The sequence below is a fragment of the Chenopodium album genome, chromosome 25, assembly GCF_948465745.1.
Source record: "Chenopodium album chromosome 25, dcCheAlbu1.1, whole genome shotgun sequence".
NCBI lineage: Eukaryota > Viridiplantae > Streptophyta > Magnoliopsida > Caryophyllales > Amaranthaceae > Chenopodium > Chenopodium album.
Genome location: NC_137858.1, coordinates 27401054 through 27423376, shown reverse-complemented (window position 1 = coordinate 27423376; position 22323 = coordinate 27401054). Strand labels below are relative to the sequence as shown.

Below are 22323 nucleotides of genomic sequence, written 5' to 3'. Positions count from 1 at the left end.
TTTGTTCTTGCTTGATCGCACGTGGAATCATATTTCAAAGGTATGATTATGTGTTCTTTATGTGTTATGAAATGATCCTTGGATTAGGTACTGTATGAATATGATTCATGTTTATTTCCGCTGCGTAGTACCTATAAACTCCTACAGTGGTATCAGTTAGCCTATTGCATTTACGCATATTGCCAATAATTCTTTGATAATCCACAATTTTAATTCAATTAGGAGGGAGAATTATTAATTATGGTTCAATATTTATATTAAATGGAGATTTAATTGTTGGAATATGATTAAATATGATTTTATTTCTTAAATGTTCTAGCAAAATCCGAATCAAGCCCTAGTATTTTTCGAAAATTTTGATTGAAATAAAGTCCTAAAATTTTGATTTTTGTGCTTAATTTTGATGATTTTCGAATATTTATGCTTCATAATTTTAATTAGTTTGATTTGATACATAAAATATGATTTTTTTGTATAATCAATAATTTTATCTAAATGTTAGATTAAATTTGAATTAATTTTGTGAAGAACCGTAGATTTGAAATTGAATTGTGAATTTGATTTCAAAATTGAATTAGGCATAAATGTTATGTTTTAATTCAAAAGACCCAATTAATTTAATTTTAAAAAAGTTGTGTAATTAAATTAAACTCTCAATAAAAAAAAATAATTTAGGGAAGGGGCGGCCGTGGCTGGGTGGATGCACCACTGTCAGGTGGCCACGGCGGCTGCCCAGGTGGTCGAAAAGGGTGCAGTAAGGAGGGCGCTGACAGCAGACTAGTTGCAGCAGCATAGGCGCAAGTGGCTGGGCTTATCTGCCTGGTTGCGCGACTAGCTGCGGCTGCGGCTGCGGCTGGGCTCCGGCAGGAGCAACGCGTGGCTGGGCAGAAAGCTCGGTCATATAGGGCAGCTCGGATTTGCCGCGAGTGGTGGCTGGACGGTGTAAGCATTGCACGTCTAGCTGCTGCCCTGGTGGTAGCGTGGCTGGGCTTGACGCCCGGCTGCGCTAGCTGGTTCTACGGTGGATGGGCTGAGTCCTGGCTGCTGCGGCAGGCTACTGCGGTGGTCGGGCTTCGGCCTGGTTGCTGCGGTGGTTAAGACGGTGGCTGGCAGCAAGCCAAGCCACGGTTTTTCCTATTTTTCAAAAAAAAAAATGTTTTTATTAAAATTATTTTATTTTAAAGATATTTCAAAATAAAATCTGATTATATTTTGGGATAAAATCAAATATCAAAAGTTGTTTTTGATAATTATCCTTAATAAGGTTGTTAATTTTGGATAGGATTTGTTAGAATATTCTGAGCATATTCCAAAAGGATAAAGATTGATTTAAATAATGTGATTATCCCATAATTATTTTCGGATATAATTGATTAAAAATTTTGTGATTGGCTAGTAATTAGGATAGAATTTCCTAAGTTTGTTAGGATAATCTTTGAGGATAACTATGATTTATCTTTTAAGATTTAAATAAGATTTGATTCTATCTCATGACTAATTTAGAATATATGATATTTTATTGATGATCATGAATAATATATGATATTATCTAATTACATTAATTAAAATATGAGATATTTAGATGCCAGGTTTCCTTAATTATGATCATTCAATGTTATAGTTTAGGAAAGCATGATGAGTGATTTATTATGTGGCAACTTTATAATATATGATGTTGTTTATTGCTATATAATGACTAGTATGGCCCAGTAGATTGCTAAATACGATCTGCGCATCGTGATGTATTTTTGTAATCTCAGTACGGTCTACGTACCGATAAAGTATTTTTGTAATTTTATTTCATTTTATTTAAGTAGTAGATAGAATAAAATAGAATTACAGGTTGCAGATAATCCAAGAAGCCCATGAAGTGAAGGCTCAAAGGAGCAAGGTGGATGAGATCCATGAAGATTCAAGTGGGAGCATTTACTTTATTAGTTTTCTTAGGATTAGGGGCCATGCTATGTCTTATTTATGCATTCAGTATTTTATGCATGTTAGATTTTATTGATGTTATGTGATGATGCGCTAGAGTTCACTATTTAATCACAACATAATAAATCTAGGTCCCAGTAATATTGAGGCAGCTTTTCCAATTAAAAACCCGATGAAACCTTTGACATTTATGATGGGTCATGCCAAAGATGGGCGTCATATTTTTCATTGGGGAGTGGGGGTAGGACAAATTCTACACTTTTAATTGGTTATACTCAACAAGGTTACCTAAAGATAAAGTTTAGAACCTTGAAGCTAAGGGTAATAATTAAACATGTGATGGGTAATTATTCAACCAAGAATTACAAAGAGTTGTAATCAGTAAAGAGTTTACTCACCTTGAAAATGTAATGGTTGATGGCAGGGCCAAAGTCCGGTCAATTATTGCACAAATAAAGGATCTTGGAATCATTTTATTCAATAGGGATCAATTTACATTGAATAAATGCTTTAAAGTTACCAATTTTATTCGCTTTTGGTACTTTAAATATAATAAACATAATTGAATTTTGCGTTTACTTATAAGTAACATGTCGTTCTAATTTTATTGTTATATATAATCTTCTCGATTGAAAATAAAGTTGAGAAACGTTCTCAAAAGTTTAAAAGATAATCCATAAACGTATATTCCAATTTTGCTAAGATTGTTCTAAAAGGCAAGTTTTAGAAATTCATGTCACATGTCTAAGGTTGGTTTTATTCAAAATGTTGAGTAAAATGCCAACACATTCTCATTTTGAAAAGTATTTCAAGGAATATAATGAGATGAGAGGTACAAACCCTCCAAAAGACAAGTGTAAAAGTCCAATAAAATCTCTTATCTTCAATATGATTGAATATAAGAAAGTGATTGGAAATCTCTATGATCAAAAGTTGATCAAATGATAGTATTCTTCATCTACTTTATATAGAGTTTAATACTTGATTAAACTCAAATATAAATAATGATAGAATAGACTTAGCAGAATCATGAAAAGTGCTTAAAGTAGTTGAGCAAGGTATCATTTTGAACCTAAGAGAAATGTTATAAGTGGCTCAAAGGGAAAGGTTTAGGAATATATGAGGATTGCATTAAGATGTTATAGGCCAAGAAATGCAAACAAGTTGCTACTTCTCAAACCTAGAACTACTTACATGCTAAAAGTTGTTATGAACAAAAAATGTTTCAAATTAAATGGACCAATTCCAATTGATTAGATACTACCTCATATAGTTGGAAGGTAAAAGAATGGAAATGTTCCAATTTAAGAAGTATATTATAGAAATTGATTTAGCATATTGCTACTTCTTGGACATACGATGTCTTGTTTAGATCACTCATTGCACAATGTGATTGAATTAAAGGAAGAAGTTATTGCTAAACGAGGAATAAATCTACAAGTTTAGAAGCAAATGTTGCTACTTCACAAGTAAAATCTACAAGTCTGGAAGCAAATGTTGCAACTTTACAAGTAGAACCTATATTTCACCTTACGTTGTTATTGGCTAGAATTAAATAAATGTTATTCATTCTTGCCATTATCAAAACACCATTCAATGTTAGTAATGACTAAGCATCGAAGATTCAAAAACGTGGAATAAATGTTATTCTATGCTTCTTTGAGTCATAATGTGTTTTGGATTGCTGAATAGGTTTAAAGTTCTATATGATAGAAATAGTTAAACCATTTCTATATATATAAATTGTCTCTAATATGTCAATAAATTCGAATTGAAATGAAAATTGCATGCGGAAGATCCAAAGGGATGGACTTTCAATATAATTGGATTATGAATTCATTGATATATGTAATTATCATTCTAATTTGAAATTTTGACTAAGTCACCATTTAGAGAAATGATGATGAGAACTCAAGTTCGAATACATATCGATGTAAGAAAACCAAAGGTTCAAAGGCTAGAGACAGACAATGAAACTTCATTTGTGATACGATCACTACTTGTGCTTAGTTGAAGCATAAGAATGAATATTTTGAAAAGTTCAAAATTTTCAGTATGAAGTTCAGTATCGACTTGACAAGATAAGGATTACACTACAATATGATTGTAATTGTGAAAATTTAAGTCAAGACATGTACTTGGCAACACATTTGAAATATTGCGATATGATCGTAATAATGAGAATTTAAGCCAAGACCTTGATAAACATCCAAGAGTTGTGAAAACGTTTTACAACAAATTCCGAAAGTAAACCTTGTGAAGTGTTTATGAAGGAAGCTATCAATCTATATGAGATATATTTTGATAATGGATGTAAGTTACCTATCTTCCAACCATTGTTCAAGGGATATACTTTTAAGATAAGCTACAAAACTAAACAAAAAAAAACTACATAGGTCAAATCAGAATGTAGCAAAGGCTTCATATGTGATATGGATAAGAAAGGTTCTTATATAGTCTTTCTACAAACCAAGGAATAAAAGTTGTATTAAAACGTTTAATGCACGTTCTATTCCTATACATAGCACAGGGTACTACTACACAAATCATACTTAGCACAAAATGTTTGTTGCTCAAGTAGGTGCCCTTATGGAAATTGTTCCAAAAGGTCAAGTGGGAGTAGTGTAAATATCAAAAGAGTTTGAGAAAAGCAACAAACAAACATGGTTCAAAACCATGGTTGGTTCACCCTATGCTAAATATGCCTCCTCAAAAGGTAAGTGGGAGTATAAGAACCTCGAAAAGTTCGAGAGCCTTGAAAGAGTTCAAGAAAAGTGATTTCGAAAATCTCGAAGAAATTTGAGAAGTTATCGAATAAAAGCAACAATATGAGCATGATTCACCTCATGTTACAAATGACAACGCGTGGTCTCATTATGTGTAATGGGATTAATAACCATGTGTCGAAGATAGTACATTCCAAGTGCACATCCTCTATTGTCGTTTCTCATTGAAAGTTAAACAAAGTTGTTGTATGAGTTTCAATTGTTGCATAAAACCCACAATGATGACTAGCATATGTAAAACTTAGTCAAAGAAATATGATTTCATATTCACTAAGAGTTCTAAAATGTTTATTTTGGAACATGATGATTATGCAAGTAATAAAGATGATTTGACAAGTTATGACTCCAAGTGGTTTTAAAACCATGAAATCTGAAATAGATTCTAAGTCTATAAGCAAGCGTATGACACTTGAATAATTTGCCTAAATTGGGTGAAACCCATTGTAAGCAAAGCAGACAAGAAAGAAAAATGTTTTCTAACTAAAGCAAAGACTTGTTAAAGGATTCAACTAATTCATAGTATGACTATGATTACGATGAAACCTTTACATGTTGCAAAGATCTATTAAAGATATTTAGTGATTTCTACCTTACAAGATTTGGTAGATGGATTTCAAAACACTTTCTTGAAATTGTTCATGAAATAAGATTTGTATATGATACAATCAAAAGTTTGGAGATCCAATAATCCTAGGGATGCATAAAAGATCCATAATGGATTGAAGTTAGCATCCGGGAGTTAATGTTCTTAATTTTGTGAGTTAATCAAATCGTTTGATGTTCTCGTAAAATGAAGAAAAGGTCTTGTATGTACAAGATGTTTAGTGGGAGCTATGAAGTCTTCTTGGTCTAGTATAAAGAGCAATTATTCATTGCTTGAAGAGTCAAGTGGTGGGTAATGCATTTTGTATGAAAATCTTGAAGAAGAAGATGAGTACATTTGGGATTCAAGATCTGTATAGATAGGTCTCGAAGGATGTTTGAGTTTTGGTTAAGAAGCTTATATTGATAAGATTCTTATAAGGTTCAACATTATATTGAAAAGAGTTTCAATCCCATGTAACATGGCACATTGCTTAATGATTCAATACTTTGAGAAAGGTTGATGAAATTAAGACTTTGAGTGATGATCCTTATGCAATTCGCAAAGGATGCATCATGCATGCCATGGACTATACTCGTCTATTTGATTCACGTGTTTTAAAGAACAAGTGATGATAGATTTCAATCGAAATCCAATGTAACATTGGAATACAAATTAGAAATTCCAAAGTTCCTTGCGAAAGGGCGAAGGAAAATTCTTAGTGTATGGAGATGAAATGATTATAAGATTTAGAAATTGCAAAGTTCATGTTTATGAGAATGTCTCATGAACTCTACTTACTGAACCCCTTCCATGACCAAGGTATGAGAGTCATACTAAGGTTTTTGGATTGAAGCAAGTTATGTAATTTTAGTTGTGTATGTTTTGAGAAAGCATATTACAAAAGTAAATACATTAGCTTGCAGAATTATGTTTATCAATTGAAACAAAGTTTCAATCTTATTTAGTCGTGGTTTCAAGATTAAATAAAATGTCCAAAATAATTATGAATTGATGGGCTCACTAGGTTAATGACCTTTTGAATGAAACCCCACAGGTGAACTAAATTCATATATTATTTAAGTTCCTAGTTCGGAATCATTAAACTGGACATAAATGATTTCCAATAATGGACTAGCATGTTAAGATTGATTGGATAGCGCAGTTTCATGGGCTATAGGAGCGTAGTGATGCTCGGTCAATCACATGGATATGCATGAATGATGCATGATCGAACTATAGACCTACTTTGAAGTTCAAGTATAGAGCTTCCGGATATATTAGTGGATTCTTTTGACATGAGTGGAACATTGATCTCATTCAATGGATGTTATAACTGTGGTACATTCAAACGTCTGCTCGTAACTGGAGATTATAAAGGGTGTTTCCCGGTTATTTCAGAAGTTGAGTGGGAGCTTTGGTTGCCATAAGATTGGATTGAGTCTACCTATTTAATTAGGAATGTGTCTTGGCCCCTTGAAGAGGAAGAATTCAGAAAATGCATGGCCGTGCTCAAATGTGTTACATAGTAACCATTTGTTTTGTAATTCTAACTCAGATTTCAAGAAAAGATTTGTAGATTAATATGATCACGACATAAGATGCAATCATATTATCAAATCGACACACATTAACTTAAGGAATTTGAATATTACACACTTGTCTCAGACAAGTGGGAGATTGAAGGAGTTATGTCTTTGATAAGTGCAATTACTAGATATATCAAGGATCACTATTATGGAGATAATAAGTTCGTTCTTTTGGGGCGTCATCCTCTGTTGCTAGACTATGAGAGATGATCTTTGGACTAGTCAAATAGTCTAAAGCCCTCTAGAATGGATCATATGAGGTCACACACAAGGGTATTGGGTTAAGCAAGTAAGAGGCCCATTAATGGGCCTCATGAGCAATTAACTAATCATGAAATGGATTGGGCTAGCATAGTTAGATTGGAATTAGGTTTTGGGCTTTTGACATGGGCTCTTATTTAGAGATGAGATCTATAAATAAGATCCATGCCTAGGGTTGGATGCAAGCAGTCATAATCAACTTACAGTAGATTTTGACATCAAGGCAACCAATCCCAAAACCATAATTCCTCTTTCAAACTCACGGCTCTCACTCCTCCCCCCTTTGGACTCACGGCCGGCCACCCGTGGTGGCGCGTGTGGTGGTTCTTGGTTGGTATGTCACTCTTCTCCGTAGAAGGTCAATTGAAGGGTTCAATTGCAACTAACTAGCATTAGTGGAGGTCTTAATTCATGCTCGTGGACCAAGTAGAGGAATCACACTTGAGGTTCTTTATCTCCCATTGTTCTTGCTCGATCGCACGTGGAATCACGCTTCAAAGGTACAATTATGTGTTCTTTATGTGTTATGCAATGATCCTTGGTTTAGGTGCTTTATGAATATGATTCATGTTATTTCCGCTGCGTAGTACCTATAAACCCCTACATGATTATGGTTAGAGAAGGAGAGAAGGAAGGAAGGGGCATAATGGTAATTTAGGGTCTTTTCTCATTGACTGAACTCAGCTGAATTGAACTGAACTGAACTGAACTGAATATTTTATAAGAGAAGGAAATTAGGAGCTGAACTGAACTGAACTGAATTTCAACGTAAGAGAATAGGCCCTTAGTAAGTATAATTAGTTAACTCTGTTTTAGTTTTTTTTTTTTTTCCTTTTTCTTTGTCGGGAATTCTGTATTAATTAAGAGTTAATTAAGACTCAATGACTAACTGACATTTTGCTGAGGGTTATTTAGTACAATTTTAAAGCACCGAGAATGATTGATGAATTATTTGAAAATTCAAGATATCCGATGAAAAAACCGTTTTTTTTTTTGTGTGTTTTTTTTCTTGAGGAAAATACTTTTATTTTTGTGTTTTATTTAAAACAATGAAAGTAATTATATATTGCCCTAAAAAAAAGTATTTATTTATTTATTTTTTTTTTTTTTTTTTTTGAGGAAAATGTTTATCTTTTTATTGAAAGAATGAAAGTATATTAAAAAAAATAATGAAAATATTTTTTTTAAAGAAATAAGAAATAAAATTGGGGAGAAAAAGGGAAAAGACAGCGGTGGTTACTAGTTAGGTGCATAAAAATCGGACAAAATGATTGCCAAAAGACCTCTGCTTTCAATTATCCAACTTCTAACTTGTGCTTTTGGTCTCCGCAATCTCCTGCCAGCCCCACCACCACTCCTCTCCCTCTATCTTTTCTTCCTCTCATATTTTTCAAACAACCATAGGCATAGCTACCTCTTAACATTACATTACAGCTTCTTTCATTTTCCTTCCTTTTGCTTTTGTGATTGTAACCCCATCTTTCTTTCTTAAACAGGAGAAATATGGCTACAATCACAAGCACTAATCCCAAATGCAAGGCCTGTGATAAAACTGTCTATCTTGTTGATAAGCTTACCGCCGACAATAAGGTCTATCACAAAGCCTGTTTTCGTTGCCACCATTGCAAGGGCACCCTCAAGGTATTATTATTATTATTATTATTGCCCCTTCTTTGTATTTTCCGCTGTCACATTTATTATATTTTCATTACATAACTATATTGTTGGATGATTGTACGGATTTCTCTAATGTAGATTTCTCCATCTCGGATCTGGATCATTTTAGCTAATTTCTTTTGATTTGAAATATTAGAGCTGTGTTACATGTTACATCATAGGCCTTTTTACAATAAATATTAGAGCTGTGTTACAATATCAATATTAGAGTTGTGTTACAATGTCATCTATTAGAGCTTTGTTACAATACTTTTGCTGAAAATTAGACTAACTTATTATGTTGACTTGTGTATTGAATTGGATTGGAGGGAGAAATATTGCGGATTCTAGTTTTGAGTCCATAAATTTTGTGTTTTATGGGTCAAGTTTTGAGTCCATCATTTTTGTATAAGAAAATAGATTCTAGTTTGATGCATCAACATGCAAGTGGTTGTGCAACTTCTAGACCTTTAAGCATGGATTTTGTAACAATGCTTAAATCTGGCAGATCTGAAACTAGACAGCGCCATTTGTGATGTTTTGAAGGTGTTGCTAAAATATGAAATTTGGTTTTGCAGCTTAGCAATTACAATTCCTTTGAAGGGGTATTGTACTGCAGGCCGCATTTTGATCAGCTGTTTAAGCTAACTGGCAGCTTAGACAAAAGCTTTGAAGGTATACCGATTTAAGATCCTCAATCTTACGATACAAATACAGATGATACAGTTACAAATGGATATAACTGTGATATTGGCTAAATTATTACTTATCAAACCTCGAAATTTGGTTTCAGGCACACCTAAAACAAAGCCAGATAGAGCCATTGATAGTGAGGTACATCTTAAAGTCTTTGATTAAATAAGTGAACACACACAATTACTCAGTTAATTCTGAGAGCTTGTTATAATCTTCGATTTCTCATTTTGGGATTATGAATTACTTTGTTCAGAAACCTCCTAGCAAAGTCTCTTCCATGTTTGGTGGAACTAGGGATAAATGTGCGGGTTGCTCCAAGACTGCTTATCCAACCGAAAAGGTACTGCTCACTGTTCGAATGTATTCATTTTTTGTTTAACTCCAGGTCTTCAAATCTGTATTGTATGTCAAAGAGATTTAAATTAACTGCCTTACATCTTTACCATAAATCTATGACCTTTCCTAAAAGACATGACAATGCAAAGGGGAAGAAGAAATTAGCACTCCTTTTGTTTCATTGTATAAAAAATCCACATTTTTTGCTGCAACCGGGCTAATCCTGATAAATGTTAATGAAATTTGTAAGAAAACGATTTTATGAAAGTACTTTTTAAGGGCACAAAGTTAAGTGCACTAAAAGAAAAATATTGATCTTTTTGTAGGTGACGGTGAATGGCAGTGCCTATCATAAGAGCTGCTTCAAGTGCTTCCAAGGCGGATGCACAATAAGCCCCTCAAACTACATTGGCCATGAGGGGCGGCTGTACTGCAAACACCACCATACTCAACTCATCAAGGAGAAGGGAAACCTTAGCCAGCTTGAGGGTGACCTGGAGAACTCAACAAAGATCAGAGAAGTTGCCGCAGAGTCCTAACAACGCTGATTTTTGTGTCTTCTTCATGTCTCTCTGTCTGTTGTTCATGCCTTATACGTCAGATAAGAGAACATCCATTTTCTCTAAGTTTAGATTGGTTTTCGTTAGTTTTCTCTAAGTTCATGAGCCAAACAGATATTTTCGTGGGGGCGTTCCCTACTCAGCGACGCGCTGCACTTCCTAGACCCGGGTGTAGTGATAAGTATGCAAGGGTTGCTAGGTCGTCGCCCAGAAGCGACGCGCCACATTGCCCGAGTGTGGTGTCAAATGAGCAAGGGCGTGCCATTGGGGCGTTCCCTACTGAGCGACGCGCTGCACTTCCCAGACCCGGGTGCAGTGATAAGTATGTAAGGGTTGCTAGGTCGTCGCCCAGAAGCGACGCGCCATATTGCCCAATTGTGGTGTCAAATAATCAAGGGCTTGGAGTTGGGATCAGGAGGGAGCGTGGGAGAAAAGAATTTAGTTTGCGGATTGGTTCTTGGAATGTGGGGTCTCTTACGGGAAAATCAGCAGAATTGGTAGAAGTAATGAAAAGACGACGCGTGAACATCATGTGCCTCCAAGAGACAAGATGGACAGGAGAAGGAGCTCGAGGCTTGGTTTTGGGGTATAAGGTATGGTATGTTGGGCAAGAAACGAGCCACAGAACAAGGAATGGTGGAGCTAGGAACGGAGTTGGTGTGGTTCTCGATGAGAGGTTGGCAAAAGAGGTGATCGAGGTCTATCGGAAGAACGATAGGTTGATAAGGCTGAAGTTGCTATGTGGCAAGGAGATTGTGAATGTTATCAGTGCTTATGCTCCCCAAGTGGGTTTAGATGCAGAAGAGAAACGACAATTTTGGGAGGACCTAGACGAGGTGGTGCAGGGTGTCCACCACTCAGAGAAGTTATATATTGGAGGGGATCTAAATGGGCACGTTGGGGCGAGCCGAGATGGCTATGAGAGTGTCCATGGAGGCTTTGGGTATGGGCAGAGGGACGCCGGTGGTGAAGCTATTATGGATTTTGCCCAATCATATGATTTAATTTTGGCTAATACTTGGTTTAAGAAGAGGGATTCACACTTGATAACTTTTCGGAATGGAGCAAATGCAACTCAAATAGACTTCCTGCTCACAAGGAGCATAGATAGACAAAGTTGCATAAACTGTAAGGTTATCCCAGGGGAGAGTGTGGTCACCCAACACCGGCTATTGGTAATGACTATTCGTCTGAAAGAGAAGGCGAAGAAAAAAGTTAGACAAGAAGAACCAAGGATAAGATGGTGGACCCTAAGGGATGCAAAAGCTAAGGTTTTTACAGAAAAGGTAATTGAAGAAGCGGATTGGGATGGAGAGGTGGATCCGGACATGACTTGGTTACGAATGAAGAACTGTTTCCTAAGAGTGGCCAAAGAGGTCTTAGGGGAAGTAAGGGGAAGAACTTCGGTACAGAGAGATACTTCGTGGTGGAATGAAGAGGTGAAAGCAGTAATTAAGCAAAAAAGGGAATGCTATCAAGCCTTAGGAAAATGTAGGAGTGATGAAACCTTTGCAGCGTATAAGGAGGCTAAGAGTAAGGCAAAGGCAGCTGTTCGCCAAGCAAAAGAAAAGGCATATCAGGAGGTTTATGAAAAGCTTGATTCCAAGGAGGGAGAAAGGATCATTTATAAGATGGCAAAGAGAAGACAAGAGGCAAGGAAGGATATTGGCATGGTGAAGTGTGTCAAAGATAAGAACCAAATGGTCCTAGTGCAAGAGGAGGGCATCAAGGACAGGTGGAAGGGGTACTTCGATGAATTATTTAATGGAAGTAATGGAGTTGTGATAGGAGATACCTCTATGAGTGATGAAGAAATCAACATGGAGTATGTGCGAAGGATTAGGAGAGTAGAGGTGGAGATTGCACTGAGGAAGATGAAACCTAAGAAGGCGGTTGGCCCTGATGGGGTACCGATAGAGGTGTGGAGGTGTTTGGGTAAGATTGGTATTGATTGGTTAACAAACCTTTTCAACAAGATATGGACGGCTACAAGGATCCCACAAGATTGGAGGAAGAGCACCTTGGTCCCGGTTTATAAAAACAAAGGAGACGCTCAAGATTGTTCTAACTATCGAGGAATTAAGCTTATGAGCCATACTATGAAGTTGTGGGAAAGGGTGATTGAACAAAGGTTGAGGGCATGCACAAGCATTTCAGATAACCAATTTGGTTTTATGCCTGGGAGATCTACTATGGAGGCAATCCATTTAATAAGACAAATGATGGAGTTTTATAGGGTAAAGAAGAAAGATCTTCATATGGTCTTTATTGATTTAGAGAAGGCATATGACAAGGTGCCAAGAGAGATACTTTGGTGGGCAATGTTGAAGAAAGGTATCCCACGAAGGTATGTAGACCTAGTTAAGGATATGTATCGGGATGTGTCAACAAATGTGAGGACATGCGGAGGGTTGACAAAAGATTTCCCTATTACAATCGGATTGCATCAAGGGTCTGCATTAAGCCCTTTTCTTTTTGCAACGGTTCTAGATGAAGTAACTAGACCAATTCAAGATGAGGTTCCATGGTGTATGTTGTTCGCAGATGATATCGTTTTGGTGGATGAGACTAAGGATGGGGTTAATGTCAAGTTGGAGCAATGGAGGCAAAGGTTGGAATCTAGAGGGTTTAAGCTAAGTCGGAGTAAGACTGAATATTTGGTATGTCGTTTTGGCACTCAGAGGGGTACAAGCAATGAAGTGGTGAGTTTGGATGGAAAGGATTTGACCATGAGTGAATGTTTTAAGTACCTAGGGTCGATCATCCAGAAGAATGGTGACATTGATCAAGACGTGACCCACAGGATTAAGTCAGGGTGGCTTAAATGGAGAGCGGCCACGGGAGTGTTATGCGACCGCAGCATTCCCTTAAAGTTGAAGGGAAAATTCTACAGGACTGCCATAAGACCAGTGTTGCTCTATGGTACAGAATGTTGGGCTTCTAAGAAAGAGCATATTAAAAAGATGGAGGTTACGGAAATGCGCATGTTAAGGTGGATGTGTGGAAACACTTTAAGAGATAGAATCAGAAATGAGGTTATTCGCAAGAAAGTAGGTGTGGCGGGCATTGTAGATAAATTAAGGGAAAATCGTCTGCGTTGGTTTGGACATGTAAGACGGAGACCCGAGGGTGCACCGGTGCGAAGAGTGGAAGAGTGGGACCATGGAGGGATTAAACGAGGAAGAGGGAGACCAAAGATGACTTGGTTGGAAGGAGTGAGGAAGGATATGAAGTGCATGGATTTACGTGAGGATGAAGTTTTGGATCGTAAGGGATGGAGGAGAAAGATTTATGTTGATGACTACACGGAATAATCAAATTTGGTTCATGTTAGCCGACCCCACTTTTGGGATTAAGGCTTTGATTGATTGATTGATTGATTGATTTAGATTGGTTTTCGTTCCAATAGAGACCGAAACCTCTAAATTTTCTGTTTGTTGTGGTTGTAGATTTGGGTTATGATGTGTTGAGCTGTGTTGTGTTGTATTGTATTGTGATGTTGTACCATGCAATATGCTGAAGCAATAATGTGCAATTTGAATCCAGTTTTGTAAAAAGTTTAATCCTTTTTGCATACAACAGTTCATATATATTTTTTTTTTCAAATACATGTTTTACTCTCTCTCAAAGAGTAAACTGAAACCGAGCATAAACAAACTATGGCAGATCAATCCCTAACATTTCTTGAGACCCCAATGCCTCTTGGTTGTTCTAGGGTCCGTAATGAAGTTATTAGGTGCTTCTAGGAGCAACTATTTCACGTGATGTAGCAAAATGACAACAATCGAAGGGACAAACTAGTTACAAAAACATCGTGCTCATTATATTGATCCCTGAAACATTGTCATATCACATAAGAATTGAGATCATGTTCTTGTAACTTGTAAGGTGTAATTTAATAATTTGAAATAATGCATAGTAGTAATTGTTGTTTGAATTTTGAAAATAAAGTCTTTTCAAACATCAAATAACCAAAAAGATCCACCAGAAAGATGCCAGCAATGCAGATAAATGCAGCAGCTATCTGATAGTGACATAACAGCTAGATTTTCATAACTTAATTTGAAAACTGATAGGCTCCAATTATCAATGCAGGCCTTCAATGTAATGCCCTGCATCTCACTTGCTTTCTTGAACACCTTAATCCCATAAGTGGGGTCAACTATATGAACCAACATGGGAATGTACCATGAGGTCACCCGTCCTAGTACTATTCTCAATCATTGTGGCTCATGTCAAGCGATATGACAAAGTTTTACTCTAGATGTCACTGGCTTACCGTAACCCACCTCCTTTATCAAGGCTTGAGACTGGCAGCGGGAAACCCCCACTGGGTTAAGGTAGTTCCCTGCATCAATTGACAATAATTGTCCTCCACAACAAAAGAAGACAGCCTTATGGGAAACACTAAAGAACAGTTTCTGTATGACACCTTAAAAAACATGGGGCTTTCCAAAAGTACAGGTTACACTTACACATGCAGTAAATTAAGGTTGTGAATAAGTCAGAAAAATCAGACATGTGTGTGGATGGTGACTTGTAAACTCACACTGAATTAAAACTTCTTCTGTAAATCATGATCTTCAGTATTTGACACAAAAGATAGCCAAACAGATAATTGGCCAAGATTAGATGCCATATTTTGTTACCTTTGTGCTCCTGTCTGGGCTGTCTAGTTTTCTCCACATGAATGACATTTTACAATCTGTTAACTAAACAACATTGAATTACTATTATGAATTTTTGATAATGAACTTATGTATGTGATTTTGCAATGAAATTCTCAGCACGATTCCATGATAATGATTTCTTCACCAATCAAAGAAGAATTTCATTTACAAATTATAATTATTACTTAATTGTAAATACCACCTCTTTGGAGACAATTTCATCACAATGAACACTGACATTAATTCTCTTAGGCAATGACACTTTTATCATAGCATATAAATTAAGATGGAGTACATGGTAAAAACAGACAAACTTATTTGCTCAAGTATATACATCAATATTTCCTCAAAAAAAAAAAAAAAAAAAAAAAAAGAAAAAAAAAGAAAGAAAAAGAAAGATATAAAATTCCATCATGAAACATTATTGGAATTTGAATTTATTACAAAGTGCAGGGTTTGAGGATCAGTGCAAATTACAGTAAAATCCAGCAAATGCAACAAAGGAAAGAATGGTTAGGGTTAAATAAAACTAGCCCAACTAGAAAATAACCCTGGAATATCTTACAAGAATATGTTACAACACTACAAGTGATTTTGGCCCTAGGGTGGGTACCTCGGTTCATCGGTAACCCCACACCAAACATGGGCCTGGTCACTTACAAGTTCCTAAAAAAAGAAAGAATGAATTAAAACATCTAGAATCACAAGCTGCGATACCTAAAATCATTAGACTTGTTTCTAAACTCTGCACATAAATGGATCCAAAGGATGGATCAGCATCAGCCACAACAAACTTCAGCAGCATCCAAAAGATAGTCATCTTGGGCAATATGCTTCATGTCCACGATAAAATTGTTACGAAGAAATCCAAACCCAAACGACCCATCAACATATTGCCAAATCCTTCCTTCAACATGACGAGGATTTGTTGAACTCCCTGTAGAATCGGGAATAATAAGGTCGTAACTTGAGTTAATGTACATAACACATGAAGGTGAATACTCATAAATATCGTCTTCTCCTTCAGCTGTAGGCCGAAGATGCATCCGGGTATTGTATACATAGTCTTCTTCATGAGATAGTGGGGATTCAATAAATGTTGCATTTGAAGTCCAAAATACAGGTGCATAACCAGACAGGGGTTGCAAAGAGTCCCCAACTCTTCGACAGGCGACACCTCCAATGTCATCGTATGCCACAAGATAGAAATCAAGACTCATGTCATCACTTATACCCTGCAGCATCAGGAATAATGTCAACTAAGCAGCTCTTCAAGGCATCCACAAGATTCAAACAGGTGCATAGATTAATAAAGAAAATCAAAGCAAAGAAACAAATAACATTTTTTTGTGTCTTCCTTGACAGACACTGGATTACAAAAATAAATTTATTATCACACCTTTATCTGAAAGGCCAAAACCCACAATGAAATACTAGTAATAAAATTGGATATAAAAGCAACTGGTAAAGAAGGATTTGCATCATAAATCACTTCAGAGAAATGTTCAGCAGATAAATGTTCATAAAATCATTTTCATAGTATATTAATGAAAGCCAAAAAGGCAAAAACTACACAAAAGCTTACAGAGGATGCTTCTGAATGCCAATTCCTTACAATCTATCATCTTAACTTGATGCAGAAGCACAGACATACATATATATGTTTTCGAGCAAGGAGCATTCCAAGCCTCTTATAAAGGACATAAAATGCATTCCACTTTTGTAGAAAAGAATTCTCAATATTTCCCTTGATTTCTTTAATAAAAGGAATATACTGACACAATAACTTTATCTTGTTTTTAATATTTGGCAATGCAAAAGGAGTAATCCAAGCAAGGAGCAATCCAGGCAGACGAAAAAAGGACAGATAATGCATTCCAGTTCCACAGAGATTTCACAAATCTTCCCTTGGTTTCTTACAATATAATTCGTGGAGAAATAATCATATTTTCTCTTTCCATCTGTTCCAAAAGGTGAGGACATATCATTTGTCAAGCACACCATTATTGCAACAACTCAGCAAAATTCATACATGTATGCAGGCAAATTTGTAAACAACACAAGTTATGGCGGTCAAACTATAGCATGCACTCTATCACCATGCGTAAAATTTAAGTTTGTTTCCTTCTATGAAATTGAATAAGCAATGCAAATCCACATTAACTAAAAGTAATGAGAATACGGGAAGTCGCATATTAAGAAAAAGAAAAACATTAGTATTAGAAAACCGAGAGGGGGTGCTCAATTGTTGTTGCTAAAATTAATAGAATGAAAGTTATTTTCTCCAAAAAGTATGTATCTTAATTTTTCTTTCCTTTACCCCCCCCCCCCCCAAAAAAAAAAAAAATAAAAAAAATAAAAATGTTTTGTCTTTTTTCGCAATTGCCTGAAACAGAAGATGTAGTCTAGGAATTTTAAGCCATCAACCAAACAGAAATTATCTTTTCACAGTATTTAGTTAGGGACAAGACTACCAAACCCCTCCCAAAAATAAAAATATGCTTTGTCCTTTTTCCCAATTGCGTAAAACAGAAGACATAATCTGGGAATTTTAAGCCATCAATCAAACTGAAAAAATCTTTTCACACTATTCAGTTACGAACAAGACTATCTTTTTTACTAGTATAAAATTTCCCAAATTGAGTACATAAATTCTTTTTTAAACAACTACTACTCTGTTCCGAGAAGGAAAAAAAAAAAAAAAAAAAAAAAACTCATTAGTTTTTATGTTAATGTTTGTTCCATAAAATTCTACCCTCATTTACTTAGATCCTGTTTTAGCAAAGAAAAGATAATTTCCTAAGATTAGTTTTTAGGAACAATAACAGTATTTTATCAACAAAATCCAACTTTTCTATAACGATGACTTCATACAGAGTATCCAAAACAAAGACCAAAAACATTCATGATACAAATACTAGCTGTATCAATAATAACAGTATATTTATCAACAGTATTTTCATAAACAAAGGCTGAATTTTTTAGAACAATAACAGCTAAAGCAAACCCACAAAAATTCTACTGTAATTTTCGAGTTCAGTTTCAATCAAAGCCTTATCTTTCTGAATTAAAACTCAATTTTTATACACAGACAATGCATAAATCATCAAAACTGCTATAACGAGAGCAAAATCCAAATCCAAATAACATGCGGTATTACTCCAAAACACTACTGAAATCCAATAAGATCTAAGTTTTGCCATCATCATTCTCGTAGTTACCTTCATCAGTAATTTCATCCATTAACAAACATATTACTCCAAAACACTCCACATGATTGAGTATTGAAAGAATGACCAAGAATAATCTTATACAAAGTAGTATTGATGGCGGCAGTAGGACTGACAAGATCTTGGCTGATGAGATGCCGCCTTTCTTCAAAGCCTTCATGCCACTTTTTCCCAGTTGTTATTCTACCATTTACCCCCTTATTATATTCTATTAAAGGGTTTTTTTTTATCTTTTGCTTTTCTTTTTCAAATTAATAATGTACTTCTTTGTAATCTAATAAAAGGCTGCCCTGCCTTATATGTTACCAAATAGAACCGCAAGTGCATATTATCGAACTAATATTACACATGAGTAGCCACCTCCTGGGACAAACTCTTTAAAACGTCACTTAAAATAAGCTAAAGTATAATAAAAATTTTGAATGATTTAGGCCATGTTTAAACTGATGAAACGCAATTATTTGAATGTCAGATTAGGCCATGTTTAAAGATAATATAAGAAAAAGTAGTACAAAATACATACTTGTAGTAGTCCTTTTAAAAAGCTCTATATTGGGCTATAGACTTATAAAGTTATAAAAGTACATATTTCTAAAGACTACTATACAAGTATACATAGATTTCCTATAATTATTATATTCCATGCCATGATTATAATATTTTGTTGTGACTTAATTCTTCCATTTAATAATAACTTAAACAATACATCATCCGGTCAAAAGAGAAATAACCACAACTACTTACTGGGCCAAGGGAAGTATACTTCAAAGATGAGGAAGGAAAAAAGCAGTTGACCTTTTAGAATGAAAGGCATATTAACTCAGCAAGTAACACCTTAACTAAAGAAGGAGCAAGCAATGAGGTGACCTAAACTTCAGCATGAATTTTCTTCAATAACAGAACAAATGACAGGAAATACACAGTGAAATGAAGCTTTATGTCATGGGTAAAACGTCCAGCATTTAAACTTTAAAAGAGTAGGCGGCAACCACAAATTAAATTCAGAAAGCAAACTGATAGCATTTGAAACAGATGCTCCTAAATATCACTTGAAAGTTGAAACATGTAATTCGACAAAAAAACCCGAAACTAAACTATTACCAAAAACCACCCATCATAGTAATTGGAATGCTGAACTTATCAGTTTAAATATAGTAATTAGTCAATAATGTTCCCAGTCTCAATGCACCTTCAGCATCATATTATAAATCAATAATCATAGAAATTGAACAAATTCAACATGAACAGAAAATGGAATAACATGAACATCATAAAATGTAACAAAGCAAACAAAACTACAGAAATACATAAAAAATACAAACCTTCCATAGGCCCTGCAAAGGGCGCGAAGGAGAAGGGGAGCAATTAACTATCTTAACAAGATGTTCAGGCTCCCACTTCCTCCTCCCTTGCCTCTCTTTCTCCCTCCTCCTTTGCCGCCTCCAAGCCCGCTCCCCGCCCGCCCCAGGACTCATCCTGTTAGCAAAATACTGATACATTTCCGACATCATCCGGTCCGGTGGCGACCCAATCTCCACCTCTGGACTCCCTACTATAACATTGTCAAAATTTTTATTCCCAATTCCATTACCATTTGGAGAACCCCCTGAATTCCCACAATTCCAATTACTTTCCTCCAACACCACATGACCTTTCCCCATAAAATTCACATTCACTTGAATTAAATCCATACCCGAATTCGAAGCGGAACCCAATCCCGATTCCTTGTCATTATATTGGGTATAATTTATGAGGTAATTCAAGGGCTGCCCATCAGCAGACAAGCTCAAGCGAATAAAGGGCGATTTGATGACATTGTAAGAACCATCTTTAGAAGGTGATAACCTAGACCCTGTCACACAGGATTCGCCCCACTCAAAGAACACTAGAGGGGCGTCGCCGAAGATTCCTCCGCCGGCAATTCCGCCGCTTCTCCGCCAAAATCCGACAAGATTCTCGTACTCCGACAATGTCTTGTAGAGGAGTTTGAACCCGATTTTGCTGTCGCCCCATTTTCTGATCTCGGTCTTCGAACCCCACCTTCGGTCACACATGGCGTACCAAACGCCGCCGTTTCGAAACAGCGATACGAAACGTTTCGAGGTGCAGGCAAAGGCGGAGATTTCAGAAGGTGTTAAGAATGATAAGATGCAAAGTTGCACATCTTCTGGGAAGTCTGAGAATGTAAATGCAGACATCTCACTGCAATTCGCCATTTTTATCCAAAAACAAGGAATTTGATCTGATTTTTATATTAAAAAAAAAAAATTTAAGGATTTTTGACAAAATGAAAAGTTGAATTTTTGAACTTCAATTTGAAATTTGTGAATGAAATTGTGGTTGGTATTTGAGGAAGAGAGGGAGGAAGAAATGAATGTTGCTGATTGTTTTAAGAAGGAAGATCCTGTATTTTGTGCCTTAGCTATGCGAATCTAGTTCAACAGTACAGGGGTAAAATGGTCATTTCACAAGTGAGTGGTGATAAGGTACACGAAAGTGCAGGATTGTTGATTTAGGAATGTACAAACTACACGTGGTGTCGTGTTAGTTTTGAAGGTAAAAAGATGAAGCAGTCAGTCAGATTATAAGTCACGACTTCCGGACACGTTGAATACTTGAATGTACTTGTATTTTTCAATTCTGACTTTTTCAAGATTAGCATTTCTTGGTCTCAACTAAGTTGAGTTCACTTTAGATTCAACTAAGGGTAAATTAGTAATTTTCCCTTACTTTTGTCGTTTTATCTGAGTAAAGCTAAAGGACTGGTGGGCCCAAGTAAGCAGAGCAAGCAGCAGATAAATGAATTAAAAAAAAGGGAGTAAAACGGAAGAGAGAGAGTTAACAAAAGAAATTTGAAACAAAAAGGGAAGAGAGAGAATATCATCCTTGCCTTCGTGAAGAGTGATAAAAAAGAGGGAAATGCTTGCAGCACGTTGATTGAGGGAAGAAGACGACGGTTTCCGGTGAAGGTTGAACGCTGTGTCGACGGAGAAGGACGACCAACACTCAATTCCGGTGAATCTCCTCCGTAATTGTAAGTTTTTGTACTGTAATTTCAATTTCGAAGTTAGGGTTTATGGGATTTGGGTAATTTGGGGGAATTTTAGTAATTTTGTCTTCTATTATGCGTGTTTATGCTATATTATGCGTGTTTATGCTAGTTATTTATGAATTTGATAGTATATAGTTGTTTATAGTTGTTTATGCTAGTTTTTTTTAGGAATTTGAGTATATAGTTGTTTATGCGCTAGTTTTTTTATGAATTTGATAGTTTATAGTTGTTTATGCTAGTTTATTTAGGAATTTGATAGTATCTCCTCCGTAAAGTATATAGTTGTTTATGCTAGTTTTTTTAGGAATTTGAGTAATTTTGTCTTGTAATTTGGGGGAAAATTGTTGTTGTCGTAAAATGGTGGACAGAGGTAATAAAATAGACTATTTTAGAAGGGTTGATTTAAGTATAACCCAAATTCATGTTGATTTAAGTGATATGCAATTTGATTAATAATTTATACTACATGGATTTTTTTTTTGTTGGTAGTGCCTTTTTTTTGTTGAATATCTAATTAAAGTTACCCATGTGTTGTTGCACCATTAATAATGTGGTTGGTACATATAATTATGTTGTTGGTATGGTACATGTAATTATGTTGTGTTGGTATGGTAATGCGGTTGGTACATATAATTATGTTGTTGGTATGGTACATGTTATGTTGTTGGTATGGTAAAGTGTACATAATCATAGGTTGTATATGTTCTGAATTATATTTCGAAAAATAGTAAAGAAAAGTTTTTATGAGATTATGTATGTTGGAATCATAGCTAGTTTGTTGAGATTTTCTTATGTTGTTTTTTATTAGGCGGGGTCAATCAAAAATTTAGATATTATATTAGATGCCGGTGTTTGTCTTATTTGTGTATTTGTGTTTTGTCGTCCTAAAACATCTAAATGGCTTGTATGTGTGTGTCAAACAACCGCAGCCATGGTGTTTAAGAAAGGCGACTCTTCAATTGGACCACG

At 35.7% G+C, this 22323-nt stretch overlaps 2 protein-coding genes across 2 annotated transcripts; one reads left to right on the top strand and one right to left on the bottom strand.

The window, feature by feature from the left end:
- The first annotated feature begins 8459 nt into the window (after positions 1-8459).
- Positions 8460-10505, top strand: LOC145613296 (LIM domain-containing protein WLIM1-like). Its single transcript, XM_081668377.1, has 5 exons — positions 8460-8795; positions 9389-9485; positions 9604-9644; positions 9760-9846; positions 10169-10505. Exons 1-5 carry the CDS (start codon positions 8658-8660, stop codon positions 10379-10381), a joined length of 576 nt encoding a protein of 191 aa, XP_081524503.1. The 5' UTR covers positions 8460-8657; the 3' UTR covers positions 10382-10505.
- Positions 10506-15486: 4981 nt separating this feature from the next.
- On the bottom strand, positions 15487-20677 carry LOC145615074 (F-box protein At3g12350-like). Its single transcript, XM_081670149.1, has 2 exons — positions 19625-20677; positions 15487-16307 (listed from the first exon to the last, which is right to left on the bottom strand). The coding sequence occupies exons 1-2, from the start codon at positions 20516-20518 to the stop codon at positions 15852-15854; spliced, it is 1350 nt and encodes a 449-aa protein (XP_081526275.1). The 5' UTR covers positions 20519-20677; the 3' UTR covers positions 15487-15851.
- Between the last annotated feature and the right edge of the window lie 1646 nt (positions 20678-22323).